Source organism: Myxine glutinosa, chromosome 7, assembly GCF_964187855.1.
Source record: "Myxine glutinosa chromosome 7, kmMyxGlut1.1, whole genome shotgun sequence".
NCBI classification, from domain to species: domain Eukaryota; kingdom Metazoa; phylum Chordata; class Myxini; order Myxiniformes; family Myxinidae; genus Myxine; species Myxine glutinosa.
Window position 1 is genome coordinate 184,397,752 of NC_136267.1, and position 23,615 is coordinate 184,421,366.

A 23,615-nucleotide genomic window follows, 5' to 3' on the forward strand; every position below is an offset into this window, starting at 1 on the left:
CAGAACGTAAAGGAGGGTTTACCGTGCGAGTTGGTGTATGCAGATGATCTGGTGTTGATTGCAGAAAGTATGGATGGACTGAAGGAGAAGATGAACAAGTCGAAGAAATGTATGGAGACAAAAGGTCTGAAGGTGAATATCGGAAAAACGAAGGTGATGGCAAGTGGTAAAGCTGGTGGTGAGGTGGAAAGAACTGGGAAGTGGCCGTGTGCTGTGTGCAGGAAGGGTGTCGGAGTGAACTCCATTCAATGTACAATGTGCGCTGAGTGGGTTCATCAAAAATGTAGTGGTTTGAGAGGGTCATTAACCAGTGTGGCAGCGACATTCAAGTGTAAGGTGTGCACAGAGGGAGCTGCAGATGGAGGAAATGTTAAGTTGGATCTTGGACACGGCGTGAAGCTCGAAGGTGTTGAAACATTGTTACCTCAGAGACATGCTGAATGGAGAAGGTGGATCAGACTCGGCAACAGTTGCTCGAGTGAGGTGTGCATGGAAGAGGTTTCGGGAACTGAGTGGCGTGCTGATGATGAGGGGAGTGTCGTTGAAGCTGAAGGGAAAGGTGTATGCTGCATGTGTGAGAAGTGTTATGATTTATGAGAGCTCACTCTCACATGGGTAATGAATGTAGAGCAGCAACGAAGGCTGGAAAGGGTGGAAATGTGAATGATTCGGTGGATGTGTGGAGTATCACTGAGAGAGAGGAAGACAAATGATGAATTGCGAAAGATGATGGGAATAGAGCCTGTGATTGATGCTGTGAAGAGGAACAGGTTGAGATGGTTTGGTCATGTGTTGAGGAAGGATGAAAGTGACTGGTTGAGAAGAGTGATGGAAATGAATGTAGAAGAAAGTCGAGGATGGGGAAGACCGAGAAAGACTTGGCTAAAGATGGTCGCAGAAGAAATGCGGGCAAGGGGGTTAACAAGGGGAGATGCAGAAAATAGGGCAAAATGGAGAAGATTGTCATGGGGACCGCAAGGCTAACTCCCGCTCTTGCAGGGAAAATGGCCTTAAAATGCCTGTTGTTGTTTTGAAGATGAGGCTGGACATCGGATAAGGTGGCAACAAAATAAATAAATAACTCATCTCCAGCCAGTCATCCCAACTCTCATCTCCAGTATGTCATCCCAACTCTCATCTCCAGCCAGTCATCCCAACTCTCATCTCCAGCCAGTCATCCCAACTCTCATCTCCAGCCAGTCATCCCAACTCTCATCTCCAGCCAGTCCTCCCAACTCTCATCTCCAGCCAGTCATCCCAACTCTCATCTCCAGCCAGTCACCCAAACTCTCATCTCCAGCCTGTCATCCCAACTCTCATCTCCAGCAAGTCATCCCAACTCTCATCTCCAGGCAGTCATCCCAACTCTCATCTCCAGCCAGTCATCCCATCTCTCATCTCCAGCAGGTCATCCCATCTCTCATCTCCAGCCAGTCATCCCAACTCTCATCTCCAGCCAGTCATCCCAACTCTCATCTCCAGCCAGTCATCCCAACTCTCATCTCCAGCCAGTCATCCCAACTCTCATCTCCAGCCAGTCATCCCAACTCTCATCTCCAGCCAGTCATCCCAACTCTCATCTCCAGCCAGTCATCCCAACTCTCATCTCCAGCCAGTCATCCCAACTCTCATCTCCAGCCAGTCATCCCATCTCTCATCTCCAGCCAGTCATCCCAACTCTCATCTCCAGCCAGTCATCCCAACTCTCATCTCCAGCCAGTCATCCCAACTCTCATCTCCAGCCAGTCATCCCAACTCTCATCTCCAGCCAGTCATCCCAACTCTCATCTCCAGCCAGTCATCCCAACTCTCATCTCCAGCCAGTCATTCCACTGTCAAACCCGTCGCAAAGATCTCACCTCTCGATCGAGCACATTTTCCTTTACCATGATTTTACCCGTGGAGTTGATTATGTAAAACACCGATGATTCCTTCTGAAATTTGTACTGGATCTTTGAATTTGGGCTGTTTGGGTCATCGGCGTCTGTTGCTGAGATTTGCATGGCAAAGGTATCTGCAATGCACGCCGGGGACAGGTAAAGGGCAGGGGACAGGTATAGGGCTGGAGACGGGTAAAGGATCGAATGGGGAATAAAGTACGAACATAAGAATCAGGAACATGCATCTGCTAGACAGACATTCAATCTTACTGTTGTGTCACCTGAGGTCATGTTTAACATGTCCAACTTATGGCTGTAAACTAAACTTTCCTTGGACACCTACAAGCCTTACAGGTGAACACCACTCAAAATGATCAGGAAACTCACGAGCAGGGGAAAGTTCTGTAACCTCCCCGATAAGCGTTTCGGTCACAAACTTTGGGGTCTCATCATTCTGGTCCAGGACGCGTATTGTAATGTCGGCGGAGGCGTCGACCTCTCTTCCATAATGATCATGCGCATACACATGGATCTGCACATGTGAGAAGGAGCAAAATGGCGAACAGTACAATGTTAGGTAGGGATTTGGTCCTTGTTTAACAAGCGTAATCCTGCAAACAATTGGAGCATCTAAAACTCCATCAGTTATACTCCATCACTAAATCCCTTCATTTCACGAGAAACTCCATGCGGCAGGTGTTCTCACATCAAGCGCATCATAATCTCGCCGCGCATCATAATCTCGCGAGAGTGTTCACAATGAGCTCCTTTTTTTCAGTCTTTCTATCAAACCTCCAATCTTACCAAGAAGCTGCTTTGTTGCTCCCGGTCGAGGCTTCGTGTTAAATGCAAGCGCCCAGTTGTGCTATCTATGCGGAAGATTCCAAGAGGGAACTCGTCGACCCCACTCCCTCTGAGGGAGTACTGCACGTTCGACACGGCGTCGTTGGTCATCTGGAAATAGAGAGAACAATCAAAGATGGAAACAAAACAAAGATGGAAACTGATAACAATCAAAGATGGAAATTGGTACATGACGAAAAAAAAGATTTCATAATGATTGATGTGTTTTGCGTTGGTGTTGTCTGCACATTGGCATGTTAGATCAGTGCTGTGAATTGATGTTTGCTTTACGACAACGATATGTTTCACGGCACCCCGGCCATTTTGGGCTGGAGTGGATCGACGCTTCGTGCATGATTAAAACATTCAGTTTGACACTCATCTATGCGGTCATGTCCCTTCTTTAACACAACATGTGGGAAATATCAGCATAAGAAGAAGAAAAATACAAACAATGTCATAGCCCCACCGTGGTTTTAGTAATTTTGCTGGACAGATTTTAAGGCCGTCAGTCGGCCATCTTTGGTCGGATTACAAAACAAAATGTTCTCCACATGTATACTCTCATGTATTGTCTGTGTGCCAAGTTTGAACAAAATCGGTCCATGCATGTCTGAGAAATGGTTGGGGAAACATTTAAGTAACAAACTGGCCGCCATTCGGCCATCTTGGATCCGATCTCGCCAGAAAATGACGGGCATATGTAAGCCATGATTGTGTGCAGGAGATAACAAAGGGATACATCGTGTGATTGTGTGCAGGAGATAACAAAGGGATACATCGTGTGATTGTGTGTAGGAGATAACAAAGGGATACCCCGTGTGATTGTGTGCAGGAGATAACAAAGGGATACACCGTGTGATTGTGTGCAGGAGATAACAAAGGGATACATCGTGTGATTGTGTGTAGGAGATAACAAAAGGATACACCGTGTGATTGTGTGTAGGAGATAACAAAGGGATACCCCGTGTGATTGTGTGCAGGAGATAACAAAGGGATACACCGTGTGATTGTGTGCAGGAGATAACAAAGGGATACACCGTGTGATTGTGTGCAGGAGATAACAAAGGGATACATCGTGTGATTGTGTGTAGGAGATAACAAAGGGATACACCGTGTGATTGTGTGCAGGAGATAACAAAGGGATACATCGTGTGATTGTGTGTAGGAGATAACAAAGGGATACACCGTGTGATTGTGTGCAGGAGATAACAAAGGGATACATCGTGTGATTGTGTGTAGGAGATAACAAAGGGATACCCCGTGTGATTGTGTGCAGGAGATAACAAAGGGATACACCGTGTGATTGTGTGCAGGAGATAACAAAGGGATACACCGTGTGATTGTGTGCAGGAGATAACAAAGGGATACACCGTGTGATTGTGTGCAGGAGATAACAAAGGGATACACCGTGTGATTGTGTGCAGGAGATAACAAAGGGATACACCGTGTGATTGTGTGTAGGAGATAACAAAGGGACACACCGTGTGATTGTGTGCAGGAGATCACAAATGGATACACCGTGTGATTGTGTGCAGGAGATCACAAATGGATACACCATGTGATTGTGTGCAGGTGATCACAAATGGATACACCATGTGATTGTGTGCAGGAGATCACAAATGGATACACCGTGTGATTGTGTGCAGGAGATCACAAATGGATACACCGTGTGATTGTGTGCAGGAGATCACAAATGGATACACCGTGTGATTGTGTGCAGGAGATCACAAATGGATACACCATGTTGATTGTGTGCAGGAGATCACAAATGGATACACCGTGTGATTGTGTGCAGGAGATCACCAAATTGATACACCGTGTGATTGTGTGCAGGAGATCACAATTGGATACACTGTGATTGGGTGCAGGAGATCACAAAGGGATACACCCTGTGATTGTGTACAGGAGATCACAAATGTATACACCATGTGATTGTGTGCAGGAGATCACAAATGGATACACCGTGTGATTGTGTGCAGGAGATCACAAATGGATACACCGTGGGATTGCGTGCAGGAGATCACAAATGGATACACCATGTAATTGTGTGCAGGAGATCACAAATGTATACACCATGTGATTGTGTGCAGGAGATCACAAATGGATACACCGTGTGATTGTGTGCAGGAGATCACAAATGGATACACCGTGTGATTGTGTGCAGGAGATCACAAATGTATACACCATGTGATTTTGTGCAGGAGATCACAAATGGATACACCGTGTGATTGTGTGCAGGAGATCACAAATGGATACACCGTGTGATTGTGTGCAGGAGATCACAAATGGATACACTGTGATTGTGTGCAGGAGATCACAAATGGATACACCGTGGGATTGTGTGCAGGAGATCACAAATGGATACACCGTGTGATTGTGTGCAGGAGATCACAAATGTATACACCGTGTGATTGTGTGCAGGAGATCACCAAATTGATACACTGTGTGATTGTGTGCAGGAGATCACAAATGGATACACTGTGATTGTGTGCAGGAGAATACAAATGGATACACTGTGATTGGGTGCAGGAGAATACAAATGGATACACTGTGATTGTGTGCAGGAGAATACAAATGGATACACTGTGATTGGGTGCAGGAGAATACAAATGGATACACTGTGATTGTGTGCAGGAGATCACAAAGGGATACACCTTGTGATTGTGTACAGGAGATCACAAATGTATACACCATGTGATTGTGTGCAGGAGATCACAAATGGATACACCGTGTGATTGTGTGCAGGAGATCACAAATGGATACACCGTGTGATTGTGTGCAGGAGATCACAAATGGATACACCGTGGGATTGTGTGCAGGGGATCACAAATGGATACACCGTGTGATTGTGTGCAGGAGATCACAAATGTATACACCGTGTGATTGTGTGCAGGAGATCACAAATGGATACACCGTGTGATTGTGTGCAGGAGATCACAAATGGATACACCATGTGATTGTGTGCAGGAGATCACAAATGGATACACCGTGGGATTGTGTGCAGGGGATCACAAATGGATACACCGTGTGATTGTGTGCAGGAGATCACAAATGGATACACCGTGTGATTGTGTGCAGGAGATCACAAATGGATACACTGTGTGACCTCGTATTTATGGTTCTTGAGGAAATCAGGGTCGTTCTCTGGAATGATGAGTATAGGAACATTCCATTGTCGTTTTACACGCAGTCTTCGCATTCCCATGGTCTCGCTCAATGAATCTCCCTGCTCAGACACACAGGGAATGATGTTTCAATTATTTCGGCCATTCCTGTGTTCTGCCTTTACTGGGGAGGGTAGAGGAGTGGATAATATATTCATATAATCTACAATAATACATTTCACTGTTTGATAATACTTCATGGTAATGAGAATTCTGCTTTGGGACATCTCACTATATTTCCAATCATATGTCCGTCCATCCGTCCGTCCTTCTGTTCTCATTTCTGCACAAAATAACTTAAGAAAGCAAACTTGCTCTTTGTTGTTGAAGTGTGCGGCGTCACCATGCCTAGATCAAAAGAGCTCTCTGCGGCCTTCAGAAAGAAGGTTATAGATGCCTACGAGTCTGGGAAGGGATTTAAAAAGATCTCCAAACAATTTGAAATCAATCATTCGACTGTCCGGAAGATCCTCTACAAGTGGAGAAGATTCCAAACAACTGCCAACTTGTTCAGGCCAGGCTGCCCCAGCAAGTTCAGCCCGAGAGCAGACCGCAAGATGCTGAAAGATGTCTCTAAGAACCCCAGAATGTCATCACGGGACCTACAGGTAGCTCTTGCCACTGTTGATGGCAAAGTGCACGAGTCTACCATTATAAAGACGCTGCACAAATTTGATCTACATGGGAGGTGTGCCAGGAGGAAACCTTTGCTGTCCAGAAAGAACATCAGGGCAAGACTAAAGTTTGCGAATGAACACCGAGGCAAAGACCAGCACTTTTGGAACAATGTGCTCTGGACAGATGAGTCAAAGGTAGAGCTATTTGGCCACACCATCAGAAGACATGTTTGGCGAAAACCAAAGACAGCATTTCACCACAAGAACCTGATACCAACTGTAAAGCATGGTGGAGGAAATATTATGGTTTGGGGCAGCTTTGCTGCATCAGGGCCTGGGCAGCTCACCATCATATAATCCACTATGAATTCTTCATTGCACCAGAGGGTGCTTGAGCATAATGTGAGGCCATCTGTCGGAAAGTTGAAGCTCAACCGTAGGTGGACCTTGCAACATGACAATGACCCTAAACATACCAGTAAATCCACCAAGGAATGGCTGAAAAGAAAGAAATGGAGGGTTCTGGAATGGCCAAGTCAAAGCCCGGATCTAAATCCCATCGAGATGTTGTGGGGGGATTTGAAACGAGCTGTGCATGCAAGAAACCACACAAACATCGCACAGCTGAAAGAATTCTGCATGGAGGAGTGGGCAAAAATTTATCCGTCGATGTCAGAGACTGGTAGACAGTTATAAGAAACACCTACTTGAGGTTGTTTCTGCCAAAGGGGACAATACCACCTATTAGAGCCAAGGGGGTACTTACTTTTTCCACATGCGAAATTTGCATTTATGTTTATTTAAATTATACAATGGGCTACATAATGTAAATGTTTCATGATATTTGTTATATTATATCACTTTTATCTCTCAATATTGTTGAAATGAAGATCAAATAGCTGTATGTTGAAATATGTTGAAAAAGTCAAAACTTTACATGGGGTGTACTTACTTTTTCACGTGACTGTATGTCCTTTATGAGACCCTGCAATGTTAACTACTGCGAACTTTTTTCACGGAAATGTGTTCTATATAGTTAGGAGAGTCAAATTAGCTTGGTTGCTACTTGTGCAACGTTGAGCATTTCACAGAATTCAAGATGGCGGCCGCCGCTATCTTGGATGTTGGCCAATTTTCAACTTTTGATCTCGATGACCTAGAGGGTCTTGCAATACCTTTTTCTAGGGGTTTTAGAGTACGGGGAGTCCATTCCTGGAGTTATTTTTTCGGTACGGGGTCAATGGCAAAGTCAAAATGAAGGTCAAAGGTCAAACTAAGAAACTTTAATGTATTGTTATTGTTCATAAGACATGACGACGGAACCGGAGTGCGTAAAGTGGTTTTCAACACTAACCCAAGTGCAAAAACTGGTGTTCAATGCCAGCACAAGTGTGGAAAGTGGTTTTGCAACACTAACACAAGTGCAAAAACTGGTTTTCAATGCCATCACAAGTGTGGAAAGTGGTTTTGCAACACGAACACAAGTGCAAAAAGTGGTTTTCAATGCCAGCACAAGTGCGAAAAGTGGTTCTGATACACTAGCATCCAAAAAATAACTCCAGAAATGGACTCCCCGTACTCTAAAATCCCTAGAAAGAGGTATTGCACGACCCTCTAGGTCATCGAGATCAAAAGTTCAAAATTGGCCAACATCCAAGATAGCGGTGGCCGCCATCTTGAATTCTGAGAAATGCCCAACGTTGCACAAGTAGCAACCAAGCTAATTTGACTCTCCTAACTATATAGAACACATTTCCGTGAAACAAAGTTTGCAGTAGTTAACATTGCAGGGTCAACATTTTGGTAACCTGACTATTCAAGCTGCTCTACTTTTTGGTTTCTATTTCTGTAGCAACTTGTCAAAACGAGTAGTTGTAGAATTGTATCAGGATTATTACCTAAGGCACCAGAGGTGGACACAGGTTATCTTTGTGCCCGTCTGTCCGTCGGTCTGTCTGTGAGCAGGATGTCTCAAAAGGTTATGGACAGTTTACCACGAAACTTGGTGGAGAGGTTGAGTATATGACAAGGTTGAAATGATTAGATGTTGCTCAAGTTCCGGATCCGCGGATACGATAAATTTTTAAGTGATTCTTCACTATTGAGAGATAGGGCCAAAAATGACATATAACAAGATATTTCAAAAATTTGCGGACAGATTCGGACGAAATTTGGCAGAGATGTAGTGTAAGTGACAAGGACGAAATGATTCGATTTTAGTGAAGATCCGGATTCGGATCCGGCTACTAGAATTTTTAAGTGATTCTTCACCATTGGGAGAAAGGACCAAAAACGATACATAGCAGGATATCTCTAAAAGTTATGGATGGATTTGGACGAAATTTGGTGGACATGTTGTGTGTGTGAAAAGGACTAATCGATTCGATTTTGGTGAAGATCTGTACATGGATTCGGATATGATAATTATTTAATTTTCAAGTGATTCTTTACCATTGAGAGATCGGGTGAAAAGTGATAAATAACATGATATTTAAATAAGTTATGGACGAATTATGAATAAACTTTGTGGACGAGTTGGTTTGGTGACAAGAACAAGCCAATTAGATTTTGGTTCAGGTCCGAATCCAGATCCGGCCTATCAGTGGGAATCAAAACGTAAACTGTTCACCAGGTGGAGGTATGTGCTCTACCGAGTGCTGTTCTACTTTTTGATGCCTTAAGTTTTGAATATGGATGTTTCTAACTCCAACCAGATTTTTGAGAGATCATAGTTTTATGGTGAGTAGACTTGAGAGAATATGAAACATTTCTCCAAGGATATGCTTGACTGTTCTTTGTTCAGTTTCCACACAACTGATATAAACGGCAATGCTACAAATTCTCAGTACTTCACAATTTCCATAAAATCCATCCTCAAATATTGAATACTAGCCGAAACCCGTGGAACATCCACGGAAGGAAGGATGTGGTGTATGGATAGAGTGTACCATTATGGATGGCATAGGGGATTTGCTTGTCCGAGTAAGAATTTAGGAAGAAAGATGAGAATGAAGAGTGCATGTATGAACAACGATCGCCGACACCGGCACAAATGCATGCTCTGGATTGTCCACTCAGTGGACGGCTTGCTTTCGCCTTCGCCTGTCCAATCAGCGGACGGCTTGCTTCGCCTTCGCCCAGCAGACGCCAATACGATGGCGTCGTAAGATGGCGTCGTATCGGCAGTTAATCGGATGCTTTTGGGCCCCAACGTCGGCTAATTCAGATTTTTCGAGTATGGCTGTACGTGATAAACAAAGAGCGCGGTTCGTAGATCGTAAATCCATGAGTGCCGTGGGCATCGGGTCACTGGGTGCTGCGTAAAAGGGATAACAAAGTCGAGTCCTCACGCTATTATTATATAGATTGGCCACTGCAGGTTGATTTCGTCTGAAGCACACCTTGCAGATGGTGGATATGACGATCTCCTCTTGTGGAGAAAACTTGTGTAAAGAGATCTTTTTCTACTCCTGTTAAACCACCTCCACGTGCGTTCTCCCCTAACCCTCATCGTTACCTGCATCCCTCGTTTGTCCGTCCCCATCTACCTTCTCCCTCAGCCCTGTTATTGGTGTTTCTCCTGTCTCCTGCTTTTCCCTTTGTTATGTTGTGTGTCCTAGTTCCTGATCCATGCTTTGTCCTAGCTCTTCCACGAACCGAGACCATATGTATAAAAAAAACTTCGGGCAATACCCCTGGGCACTCACCTGGTAGAATAAAGCGGTGTACGTGTATTACACTGACTAAAGGTGTTTTAAACAGTATCACAGTATTTTAACCAATTTAAGTGTTTGCTAGGAGATAGGGCAGCATGAAGAATCATATTAACATAATCATAACACTTTAAACAACAAAAACGATTTTGGGGGGCAACCCCCACTTCCTGCCCTACTTCCCCATAAACCCTCTTCGGGCCCAATTTTTTAAATGCCTGAACAAACTTTGGTGCATCAAGGTTGATGAAGGTTGTGGTCAAGTGTCATCGAAATTGTGTGTGTATTTTCGAGGGAAAAAGCAAATACCTACTTTGGGGGTTCAAACCTGGATCCACTTTGACCCCCGGTAGACCTCCTTAGACCCTGATCTTCTCAAGCCATGAACAACCTTGAGTTGCAACACACCAAATATTATTTGTTTTATATTTATTTATTTTTATTTTATATTTTGTCTTTTTATTTCGTTTTCTTATTCCCTTTGTGTTTTATGTTTTAATGATGGTCAACTTACGGTGTCACCATAGAATAATTTCCATGAATATGGGACAATAAAGATTTATTAGTATAATTATTATTTGTGCCAAATTTGGTCACAATCCCATCAGCAGTTTTGGTCGGAGAAGACTGACGATCTGATGACGCGCCATCAAATAAGGTCCCCAGAACTACATTCCAGGTGAGCTAAACATAAATAAAGGTGTGCCAAGTTTCATACTTTAAAACAAAGTCACAATTCTCACAGAAATTGACTGGACTATTCAATACTGCGACGACCTTTCCTGGGAGACCATTTTGTGCATTAATCACTCTCTACTCAAAATAGCACAAGTCAAAACACTCATGCTTTCAGCAAAGTAGTGAAAGGTGCGGCTGCTGCAAATCAAAAAACTCATGCTTTATACAAAAAAAAGAAAAAAAAGAAAAAAAAGTGGTGAAAGGTGCAGGTGCTGCAATGCAAAACATTCATGCTTTCAGCAAAGTAGTGAAAGGTGCAGGTGCTGCAATGCAAAACATTCATGCTTTCAGCAAAGTAGTGAAAGGTGCAGCTGCTGAATGCACAACACTCATGCTTTCAGCAAAGTAGTGAAAGGTGCAGCTGCTGCAAGTGAAAACAATCATGCTTTCAGCAAAGTAGTGAAAGGTGCAGGTGCTGCAAGTCAAAACACTCATGCTTTCAGCAAAATAGTGAAAGGTGCAGGTGCTGCAGGTCAAAACACTCATGCTTTCAGCAAAGTAGTGAAAGGTGCAGGTGCTGCAAGTCAAAACACTCATGCTTTCAGCAAAGTAGTGAAAGGTGCAGGTGCTGCAGGTCAAAACACTCATGCTTTCAGCAAAGTAGTGAAAGGTGCAGGAGCTGCAGGTCAAAACACTCATGCTTTCAGCAAAGTAGTGAAAGGTGCAGGTGCTGCAGGTAAAAACACTCATGCTTTCAGCAAAGTAGTGAAAGGTGCAGGAGCTGCAGGTCAAAACACTCATGCTTTCAGCAAAGTAGTGAAAGGTGCAGCTGCTGCAAGGCAAAACAATCATGCTTTCAGCAAAGTAGTGAAAGGTGCAGCTGCTGCAATGCAAAACATTCATGCTTTCAGCAAAGTAGTGAAAGGTGCAGCTGCTGCAATGCAAAACACTCATGCTTTCAGCAAAGTAGTGAACGGTGCAGCTGCTGCAAATCAAAAAACTCATGCTTTATACAAAAAAAAGAAAAAAAAAGAAAAAAAAGTGGTGAAAGGTGCAGGTGCTGCAATGCAAAACATTCATGCTTTCAGCAAAGTAGTGAAAAGTGCAGGTGCTGCAATGCAAAACATTCATGCTTTCAGCAAAGTAGTGAAAGGTGCAGCTGCTGCAATGCAAAACACTCATGCTTTCAGCAAAGTAGTGAAAGGTGCAGCTGCTGCAAGTGAAAACACTCATGCTTTCAGCAAAGTAGTGAAAGGTGCAGGTGCTGCAAGTCAAAACACTCATGCTTTCAGCAAAATAGTGAAAGGTGCAGGTGCTGCAGGTCAAAACACTCATGCTTTCAGCAAAGTAGTGAAAGGTGCAGGTGCTGCAAGTCAAAACACTCATGCTTTCAGCAAAGTAGTGAAAGGTGCAGCTGCTGCAAGTGAAAACACTCATGCTTTCAGCAAAGTAGTGAAAGGTGCAGGTGCTGCAAGTCAAAACACTCATGCTTTCAGCAAAATAGTGAAAGGTGCAGGTGCTGCAGGTCAAAACACTCATGCTTTCAGCAAAGTAGTGAAAGGTGCAGGTGCTGCAAGTCAAAACACTCATGCTTTCAGCAAAGTAGTGAAAGGTGCAGGTGCTGCAGGTCAAAACACTCATGCTTTCAGCAAAGTAGTGAAAGGTGCAGGAGCTGCAGGTCAAAACACTCATGATTTCAGCAAAGTAGTGAAAGGTGCAGGTGCTGCAAGGCAAAACATTCATGCTTTCAGCAAAGTAGTGAAAGGTGCAGGTGCTGCAAGTCAAAACACTCATGCTTTCAGCAAAGTAGTGAAAGGTGCAGCTGCTGAATGCACAACACTCATGCTTTCAGCAAAGTAGTGAAAGGTGCGGCTGCTGCAAATCAAAAAACTCATGCTTTATACAAAAAAAAGAAAAAAAAGAAAAAAAAGTGGTGAAAGGTGCAGGTGCTGCAATGCAAAACATTCATGCTTTCAGCAAAGTAGTGAAAGGTGCAGGTGCTGCAATGCAAAACATTCATGCTTTCAGCAAAGTAGTGAAAGGTGCAGCTGCTGAATGCACAACACTCATGCTTTCAGCAAAGTAGTGAAAGGTGCAGCTGCTGCAAGTGAAAACAATCATGCTTTCAGCAAAGTAGTGAAAGGTGCAGGTGCTGCAAGTCAAAACACTCATGCTTTCAGCAAAATAGTGAAAGGTGCAGGTGCTGCAGGTCAAAACACTCATGCTTTCAGCAAAGTAGTGAAAGGTGCAGGTGCTGCAAGTCAAAACACTCATGCTTTCAGCAAAGTAGTGAAAGGTGCAGGTGCTGCAGTTCAAAACACTCATGCTTTCAGCAAAGTAGTGAAAGGTGCAGGAGCTGCAGGTCAAAACACTCATGCTTTCAGCAAAGTCGTGAAAGGTGCAGGTGCTGCAGGTAAAAACACTCATGCTTTCAGCAAAGTAGTGAAAGGTGCAGGAGCTGCAGGTCAAAACACTCATGCTTTCAGCAAAGTAGTGAAAGGTGCAGCTGCTGCAAGGCAAAACAATCATGCTTTCAGCAAAGTAGTGAAAGGTGCAGCTGCTGCAATGCAAAACATTCATGCTTTCAGCAAAGTAGTGAAAGGTGCAGCTGCTGCAATGCAAAACACTCATGCTTTCAGCAAAGTAGTGAACGGTGCAGCTGCTGCAAATCAAAAAACTCATGCTTTATACAAAAAAAAGAAAAAAAAAGAAAAAAAAGTGGTGAAAGGTGCAGGTGCTGCAATGCAAAACATTCATGCTTTCAGCAAAGTAGTGAAAAGTGCAGGTGCTGCAATGCAAAACATTCATGCTTTCAGCAAAGTAGTGAAAGGTGCAGCTGCTGCAATGCAAAACACTCATGCTTTCAGCAAAGTAGTGAAAGGTGCAGCTGCTGCAAGTGAAAACACTCATGCTTTCAGCAAAGTAGTGAAAGGTGCAGGTGCTGCAAGTCAAAACACTCATGCTTTCAGCAAAATAGTGAAAGGTGCAGGTGCTGCAGGTCAAAACACTCATGCTTTCAGCAAAGTAGTGAAAGGTGCAGGTGCTGCAAGTCAAAACACTCATGCTTTCAGCAAAGTAGTGAAAGGTGCAGCTGCTGCAAGTGAAAACACTCATGCTTTCAGCAAAGTAGTGAAAGGTGCAGGTGCTGCAAGTCAAAACACTCATGCTTTCAGCAAAATAGTGAAAGGTGCAGGTGCTGCAGGTCAAAACACTCATGCTTTCAGCAAAGTAGTGAAAGGTGCAGGTGCTGCAAGTCAAAACACTCATGCTTTCAGCAAAGTAGTGAAAGGTGCAGGTGCTGCAGGTCAAAACACTCATGCTTTCAGCAAAGTAGTGAAAGGTGCAGGAGCTGCAGGTCAAAACACTCATGATTTCAGCAAAGTAGTGAAAGGTGCAGGTGCTGCAAGGCAAAACATTCATGCTTTCAGCAAAGTAGTGAAAGGTGCAGGTGCTGCAAGTCAAAACACTCATGCTTTCAGCAAAGTAGTGAAAGGTGCAGGTGCTGCAATGCAAAACATTCATACTTTCAGCAAAGTAGTGGAAGGTGCAGGTGCTGCAGTTCAAAACACTCATGCTTTCAGCAAAGTAGTGAAAGGTGCAGGGTGCTGCAAATTAAAACAATCATGCTTTCAGCAAAGTAGTGAAAGGTGCAGGTGCTGCAATGCAAAACATTCATGCTTTCAGTAAAGTAGTGAAAGGTGCAGGTGCTGCAAGTCAAAATATTCAGGCTTTCAGCAGAGTAGTGAAAGGTGCAAGTGCTACAAGTCAAAACACTCATGCTTTCAGCAAAGTAGTGAAAGGTGCAGGTGCTGCAAGTCAAAATACTCATGCTTTCAGCAAAGTAGTGAAAGGTGCAGGTGCTGCATGTCAAAACACTCATGCTTTCAGCAAAGTAGTGAAAGGTGCAGGTGCTGCAATTCAAAACACTCATGCTTTCAGCAAAGTAGTGAAAGGTGCAGGTGCTGCAGGTCAAAACACTCTTGCTTTCAGCAAAGTAGTGAAAGGTGCAGGTGCTGCAAGTCAAAACACTCATGCTTTCAGCAAAGTCGTGAAAGGTGCAGGTGCTGCAATGCAAAACATTCATGCTTTCAGCAAAGTAGCGGAAGGTGCAGGTGCTGCAAGTCAAAACACTCATGCTTTCAGCAAAGTAGTGAAAGGTGCAGGTTCTGCAGGTCAAAATACTCATGCTTTCAGCAAAGTAGTGAAAGGTGCAGGTGCTGCAAGTCAAAACACTCATGCTTTCAGCAAAGTAGTGAAAGGTGCAGGTGCTGCAGTTCAAAACACTCTTGCTTTCAGCAAAGTAGTGAAAGGTGCAGGTTCTGCAAGTCAAAACACTCATGATTTCAGCAAAGTAGTGAAAAGTGCAGCTGCTGCAAGTCAAAATACTCGTGCTTTCAGCAAAGTAGTGAAAGGTGCAGGTGCTGCAAGTGAAAACACTCATGATTTCAGCAAAGTAGTGAAAAGTGCATCTGCTGCAAGTCAAAACACTCGTGCTTTCAGCATAGTCGTGAAAGGTGCAGGTGCTGCAGGTCAAAATACTCATGCTTTCATCAAAGTAGTGAAAGGTGCAGGTGCTGCATGTCAAAACACTCATGCTTTCAGCAAAGTAGTGAAAGGTGCAGTTGCTGCAGGTCAAAACACTCATGCTTTCATCAAAGTAGTGAAAGGTGCAGGTGCTGCATGTCAAAACACTCATGCTTTCAGCAAAGTAGTGAAATGTGCAGGTGCTGCAGGTCAAAACACTCATGCTTTCAGCAAAGTAGTGAAAGGTGCAAGTGCTGCAGGTCAAAACACTCATGCTTTCAGCAAAGTAGTGAAAGGTGCAGGTGCTGCAAGTCAAAACACTCATGCTTTCAGCAAAGTAGTGAAAGGTGCATCTGCTGCAAGTCAAAACACTCATGCTTTCAGCAAAGTAGTGAAAGGTGCAGGTGCTGCAAGTCAAAACACTCATGCTTTCAGCAAAGTAGTGAAAGGTGCATCTGCTGCAAGTCAAAACACTCATGATTTCAGCAAAGTAGTGAAAGGTGCATCTGCTGCAAGTCAAAACACTCATGCTTTCAGCAAAGTAGTGAAAGGTGCAGGTGCTGCAAGTCAAAACACTCATGCTTTCAGCAAAGTAGTGAAAGGTGCAGGTGCTGCAAGTCAAAACACTCATGCTTTCAGCAAAGTAGTGAAAGGTGCATCTGCTGCAAGTCAAAACACTCATGATTTCAGCAAAGTAGTGAAAGGTGCAGGTGCTGCAAGTCAAAACACTCATGCTTTCAGCAAAGTAGTGAAAGGTGCATCTGCTGCAAGTCAAAACACTCATGATTTCAGCAAAGTAGTGAAAGGTGCAGGTGCTGCAAGTCAAAACACTCATGCTTTCAGCAAATTAGTGAAAGGTGCATCTGCTGCAAGTCAAAACACTCATGCTTTCAGCAAAGTAGTGAAAGGTGCAGGTGCTGCAAGTCAAAACACTCATGCTTTCAGCAAAGTAGTGAAAGGTGCATCTGCTGCAAGTCAAAACACTCATGCTTTCAGCAAAGTAGTGAAAGGTGCAGGTGCTGCAAGTCAAAACACTCATGCTTTCAGCAAAGTAGTGAAAGGTGCATCTGCTGCAAGTCAAAACACTCATGATTTCAGCAAAGTAGTGAAAGGTGCAGGTGCTGCAAGTCAAAACACTCATGCTTTCAGCAAAGTAGTGAAAGGTGCATCTGCTGCAAGTCAAAACACTCATGCTTTCAGCATAGTCGTGAAAGGTGCATCTGCTGCAAGTCAAAACACTCATGCTTTCATCAAAGTAGTGAAAGGTGCAGGTGCTGCAAGCCAAAACACTCATGCTTTCAGCAAAGTAGTGAAAGGTGCAGGTGCTGCAATGCAAAACACTCATGCTTTCAGCAAAGTAGTGAAATGTGCAGGTGCTGCAGGTCAAAACACTCATGCTTTCAGCAAAGTAGTGAAAGGTGCAAGTGCTGCAGGTCAAAACACTCATGCTTTCAGCAAAGTAGTGAAAGGTGCAAGTGCTGCAAGTCCATAGACTAAAGTTATTAATAAACATAGTCGAACACAAAATAAAGAGGAGGGAGGGGAGAACAGGTGTAATAGGAGAATAAAGGTGCTCAACTCAGCTCCTGACTCAGGTAAACATTTTCTCATTTCCTTTTTTGTGTAAAGCGGTAATGTTTGCTGATTTCCAAGATGCTGGCAGATGACCTTGAGCAAAAGAGAAGGTGGAAAGAACAGAGAGAGGCTGAGATAGAGTAGCAGAGCAGGATTTTAGGACCCGTGGGCTGATGACGTCTGGTCCAGTTGCAGAATCTGAGTCGAGGTTTGACAAAAACTTCTCCACCTTGTCAGGAGAGAAGGACACAGAGTCCAGGAGCAGTTGGGTTCGACTGAGAAAGGTGGGAACAGAGAGAGATGGGTTTGGGACACAGGATTTTGAGGCAAACACAGAGTTGAGGCATTCGGCTTTGTCACGTGCGGTGTCAACTGTGCAGCCATTTGAGGTAAGGGAGGGGATGGAGGGAGAACAAACACCAGAAACGGATTTGACCAGACGCCACCAGGATTTGGAGGAAGGAGACAGGTTTGAGAGTTCAATCTTGAGTGAGGAGAGATAGTGCTTCGTGGCACTCCTGAGGGTAGACACACACTTGTTCCGAGCTCGGTGGAAGGAACTGAGATTGCCTTCAGTTGGATTTGCCTTCCAAGAGGCAAAGGCAAGTTGTTTCAGGGCAACTGCCTCACCACAAGATTCAGTGTACCATGGACGGGAGGAAGGGTAAGACAACCGAAGACGAGATGGGATAAATCTGTGCATGAGAGAGAGCAGTTTGCTTTGGAAGAATTCCCAGGAAGAATTGATGTCAGAGGCAGTGGAGATGGGAGACCAATCCAGATGATTGATGGCTGCTTGAAGACCGTGCCAATCAGCCTGAGTGAAATGCCAGACTCGTCGACGCTGAGGAGGCTCTCTGAGAATGGCCAGTGAGATGTCCACTTTAACAAGCACATGATCAGAAGAACCGATTGGAGCAGAAGAAGAGCAGCAGACACTTGCAGGGAAGTTAGTCATAACCAATTCTAGAAGAGAAGATACTCCATTGACTGAGATCCGGGTCGGGAAATTGACAGATTGTGTCAGTCCCAATGAGTCGCAGAAGTCCTTTGCTGAGGTGCCATGGCTGGTGAGAGAGGAACCCATACCCAGCCAGCTGGCAGGCTGACAGTTGAAGTCACCACATATGAGGAAGAGAGAGTTTGGATGAGTTGATAGAAGTTGGTCCATGTTGTCCGACAGCGAAATGTAAATGGAGTCATCACTGTTTGGAGGACGGTACAGAACACATATGAACAAAAGGTGGGAGCGGAGAGGAAGCCATAGCCAGAGGTACTCCTGGGGGTGGGGTGGAGAGAGGGCAGTGCAAGGAGAGTGAGGAAGAGAGTTTTTGATAAAGATAGCCACCCCACCACCAGGACGAGGCTCAGGTCTATCATACCGGAGGAGGGCATAACCAGGAAGAGATATTAAGGAATCAGAGACATCTTGAAAGAGGAAGGTTTCTGTTAAGCAGATCAAGTCTGGATTGTCAGAAGGAACCTGAATGGAGAGATCAATCAGGTTTGAGCGAAGGCCCCGGATGTTTGAGGTCCATACTGTTAATGAGGAGAGAGGGGGAGCATCGGGAACAGGACAGGGGAGTGGATGGCGTAGGGTCAGAGGAAGGATGAGAGGGGGAGGTAGGGAGAGCAGTTGATAGTGTGTCGAAGATTACAGAAGAGTTACAAGAGAGGGAAGGATGAGGAGGACGAAAGGTTTGATGGTGATGGAATGAGGAACAGTGAGGGGTTGTTTGAGGGGGGGGGGGCAGAGGAAAGTAGAAGGTTGGGGGAGGTGGAGGTATGAGATGGAAGGGAGACGAAGTGGGGAGGAGGCAGCCTTGAGGAGGAGGTGGGAGGGGGGAGAATTTGGGAGGGATGGTTGGGGGGGGGGGAGATTTGAATGGGAGGGGCAAGGGGGGAGTTTAGTAGGGGAGGGGTTAGTGGGAGTTTAGGAGGGGAGGGGCAACGGGGCAGTTTAGAAAGTGGATGATTGATGAAAGACGAACATTTATAACAATTTGGGTTTATTGTGATTTTCAAGTTAGCGATCCGTTTAAGAATGATAGAGGAGGGGTGGAATGAATGTGAATTTAGAGCATGTAGTGATTTAGAGTTATAAGAGATTGAATATTTTTTTGAAATGGAATAAGTTGGAGAGGAAATTGAAAAGAGCCTTTTAAATAGGAAGAAAAACAGCGTGTTGCAATATACGACTGAATAAAACACTGCAGGGGAAAGTTTAAACATATTTAAACAGAACCGTGAAGAACAATCTAATATTCACAAAAATACCAACAGGGAGAGGGAGCCGAGAGGGCCAACCACGAGTTACGTGAACAGGGGAAAATGTGGAAGGCAAGGAGATAATGGGGGCGGGGCGAGACAGCGCACCTGGGCAGAAGCACAGGATAGGACAACTTCACACGTGGAGAATGGGAAATAAATGTTTTGTTTTTTTTGTTTTTGTTTTTGGGGTGGGGGAGGGTGGGGGGGTTAAAACGTGAGACAAAGAGTAGATGTACGGGGAAGTTTGGGGGAGAAAGGGAAATCTAAAAACCTAGCAAAAACAGCGAAGGAAGAAACAAACTTTGACAGGGGACAGGGGAAGCCTGAGGCAAGGCCACAACATGCACGGCAAACAGAAACGATTAATTTATGAAAGATCAACACCGAGAAACTTCAAAAAGGGACACACTATAGGTTCACACACCGAAAGATAAATACAGTTTCAACAAAATACAATTGTGAACAATGACAACTTTGAAAACGTGGAGAACGTGTGCAGCTTTGAAAATCCCTGCCGTCGTCTCCAAGATCTCGCGAGATCTCGAAAGATCTCGATCGAGATCTCGATTTTCCATTCTCTTCCAGGTTCCTCCGTAAGATTTGATAGGGAAATGGATTAGAGTGGATATCAGAAGATTGTGAAAATAACCTTGATTTATTTTTGAAAAATTTGTTGGAAGAAGATGAACCATTTTGATTTTTGATTTTTGATTTGATTGGATGATAATTTGATTAAAGAATGTGATTTTTTTTTTTTTTTTTTTTTGTATACAAGATCGAGGCTCGTGAAAGAGCGAACATTAATCACACAGAAAGACAAACGACACATAAAACATATAACATCGGGAGCGGTAGACAAGATGGGGAGACAGGGGAAAGGACACAAACACAACATTTGAGAGCAGGGACCGAGAGACATGGAGACAAAGAGAGATCTGAGAGAGGGCGAGGGCTTTGGGGGGGGGGGGCATGGGAAGATGGGGGGGGGTGGGTGGGAGAGGTATAACACATATGGACACTGCCAGGACTTCCAGGAAAGAAGTTGGAATTTCAAACAAGATGGATCTGGGGTGAATTAGCGGGGGTAGAAAAGATCAAGCTTTTGGATGGGGGAAGATAAGAGATGGTGGTGAACAGCTGTTTTAAAGACCTGGAGGGAGGAGTGGGATTGAAGGGAGTGAGGGAGTTTGTTCCAGAGGCGGGAGAAAAGAGGAATGAAAGAGTGAAGGTGAGCAGAGAGCCGAGATTTCGGCAGTTTAACCATCAGAGGGTTGCTGGCAGATCTTGTGCGACCTGTAGGAATATTTGGGGGACAGAGCACAGAGAGAGCTGGGGGTGCAAGGCCGGAGAGGAGTCGGTAGAAGACAGAAAGACCACCTACCTGCCTGCGGTGAGTGAGTGAAAGGCTCTCAGAGATAGCTTCATCGCGGGAGATTCCAATAATTCTGAAAGCTTTGGTTTCATAAGCGTGAAGCCGAGCTAGGTGTGAGGCAGGAGCACCGGCCCATAGGGGAGAACAGTATTCCATTGAGCTGCGGATGAAAGCCTTGTATGTGGTGAGGAGCTCAGGTGTGCCAAGGAAGGACTTCACACGACGGAGGATGCCCAGTCGGCGACTGGCTTTGGAGGCCAGCTTGGAAATGTGGTTTTCCCAAGAAAGATCATGGCAGATAGTGAGACCCAAAAGCTTGAGCGACAGAACTTCTTAGAGAGGATTGTTGAGAAAGTAGATGGGAGGGTTGTCCAGTCGATCTTTTCGGAGAGACATAGTAAGAGTGTGAGATTTGTCAGGATTGAAAGACATGTTCCACTTGTTTGACCAGTCTGTGATTTTGTCCGAGTCTTCAGAGAGTGAGGAGGCTGCAGACTGCCGATCTGAGGGAAGAGGAATGGAGCGGCAGAGAGTGGAGTCATCAGCAAAGAGATAGAGAGGATTTTCAAGAGAGTCAGAGAGATCATTGATGAAGACCAGAAAAAGCACAGGGCCCAGAACACTGCCTTGGGGAACTCCAGCCTGAACAGGAAGAGGAGATGAGAGAAACCCATTCAGGGCCACACGTTGACGACGACTACAGAGGAAGTCCGCCAGCCATGCGTGGAGATTTCCATGGATACCAAAAGAGGAGAGTTTGGTGAGCAGAGCGGGGTGCCAGACCATATCGAAGGCACGTGATATGTCGAGGGAGACAGCTCTAATTTCCTGTTTGGCATTGAGGACCTCCATCCATTGTTGAGACAGCAGAAGCAGCATGTCCAGAGTAGAGTGACCTGGTCTGAAACCAAATTGATGATCAGAGATCAAGCCATTGGAGAAGAGGAAAGATTTCATATCCGAAGCAATGATGGATTCCATGACTTTGCTGATAATTGGGAGAAGGCTGATTGGTCTGTAGTTGCTAGGATCTGTTTTTGCACCTTTTTTGTGTAAAGCGGTGATGTTGGCTGATTTCCAAGCAGATGGCAGTTGACCTTGAGCAAAAGAGAGGGTGAAGAGAACAGGGAGAGGGTGAGATAGAGCGGCAGAGCAGGATTTTAGGACCCATGGGCTGATGCCGTCGGGTCCAGTTGCAGAATCAGAGTCGAGGGTTGACAGAAACTTTTCCACCTTGTCAGGAGGAAAGGACACGGAGTCCAGGAGCAGCTGGGTACGACTGGGTATGGTGGGTACAGAGAGGGATGGGTTTGGGACACAAAATTTAGAGGCAAACACAGAGTTGAGGCATTCAGCTTTATCCAGTGATAAATTTCATATTGTGAAATCAATGTGGAATCAGAATATTCATGTCAATGTGAAGATACCTTGAAAAATGAGCAAGGTGGTAAGTTGAGAAAAGCGAAGGAAGGGTCCAAATATATGTATAATACATATGTACTTAACATCTGGTGTGACTCTTTAATGTCGCCATTACCCAAACCTTTTTTGATATTTGTGAGTTTATTTGAGATGGACATATAGCTTCCTGAAAAGACTCTAGATGGACATATAGCTTCCAGCAAAAACTCAAGATGGACATATAGCTTCCTGCAAAGACTCGAGATGGACAAAAAGCTTCCTGTAAAGAATCTAGATGGACATATAGCTTCCTGCAAAGAATCTAGATGGACATATAGCTTCCTGCAAAGATTCTAGATGGACATATAGCTTCCAGCAAAAACTCAAGATGGACATATAGCTTCCTGCAAAGACTCCAGATGGACAAAAAGCTTCCTGTGAAGACTCCAGATGGACATATAGCTTCCTGCAAAGAATCTAGATGGACATATAGCTTTCTGCAAAGATTCTAGATGAACATATAGCTTCCTGCAAAGACTAGATGGACATAAGGCTTCCAACAAAAACTCAAGATGGACATATAGCTTCCTGTAAAGACTCAAGATGGACAAAAAGCTTCCTGTAAAGACTCTAGATGGATATAAGGCTTCCAGCAAAAACTCATGATGGACATATAGCTTCATGCAAAGACTCCAGATGGGCAAAAAGCTTCCTGTAAAGAATCTAGATGGACATATAGCTTCCTGCAAAGAATCTAGTTGGACATATAGCTTCCTGCAAAGACTGTAGATGGACATATAGCTTCCAGCAAAAACTCAAGATGGACATATACCTTCCTGCAAAGACTAGATGGACATATAGCTTCCTGCAAAGACTCCAGATGGACATATAGCTTCCTGCAAAGATTATAGATGAACATATAGCTTCCTGCAAAGACTAGATGGACATATAGCTTCCAGCAAAAACTCAAGATGGACATATAGCTTCCTGCAAAGACTCCAGATCGACATATAGCTTCCCGCAAAGATTATAGATGAACATATAGCTTCCTGCAAAGACTAGATGGACATATAGCTTCCAGCAAAGACTCAAGATGGACAAAAAGCTTCCTGTAAAGTCTCTAGATGGACATATAGCTTCCTGCAAAGAATCTAGATGGACATATAGCTTCCGGCAAAGATTCTAGATGAACATATAGCTTCCTGCAAAGACTAGATGGACATATAGCTTCCAGCAAAAACTCAAGATGGACATATAGCTTCCTGCAAAGACTCCAGATGGACATATAGCTTCCTGCAAAGACTCGAGATGGACAAAAAGCTTCCTGTAAAGACTCTAGATGGACATAAGGCTTCCAGCAAAAACTCAAGATGGACATATAGCTTCCTGCAAAGACTAGATGGACATATAGCTTCCTGCAAAGACTCCAGATGGACATATAGCTTCCTGCAAAGACTCCAGATGGACATATAGCTTCCTACAAAGATTATAGATGAACATATAGCTTCCTGCAAAGACTAGATGGACATATAGCTTCCAGCAAAAACTCAAGATGGACATATAGCTTCCTGCAA

At 44.5% G+C, this 23,615-nt stretch overlaps 1 protein-coding gene across 2 annotated transcripts in view; it reads right to left on the bottom strand.

Moving 5' to 3' along the window:
• The window catches only part of LOC137431883 (cadherin-13-like), a 112,487-nt gene that overhangs the window by 84,135 nt on the left and 4,737 nt on the right, over nt 1-23,615 (bottom strand). The window contains exons 3-6 of one of the 2 annotated variants that reach the window (XM_068123685.2): nt 5,833-5,952; nt 2,685-2,834; nt 2,268-2,412; nt 1,860-2,014 (exon numbers count right to left, since the gene is read on the bottom strand). In XM_068123685.2, coding sequence (XP_067979786.2) covers nt 1,860-2,014; nt 2,268-2,412; nt 2,685-2,834; nt 5,833-5,952 — 570 coding nt within the window. Of the gene's footprint in view, nt 1-1,859; nt 2,063-2,267; nt 2,413-2,684; nt 2,835-5,832; nt 5,953-23,615 lie in introns of both variants that reach the window. The other variant, XM_068123684.2, reaches the window with a different exon arrangement.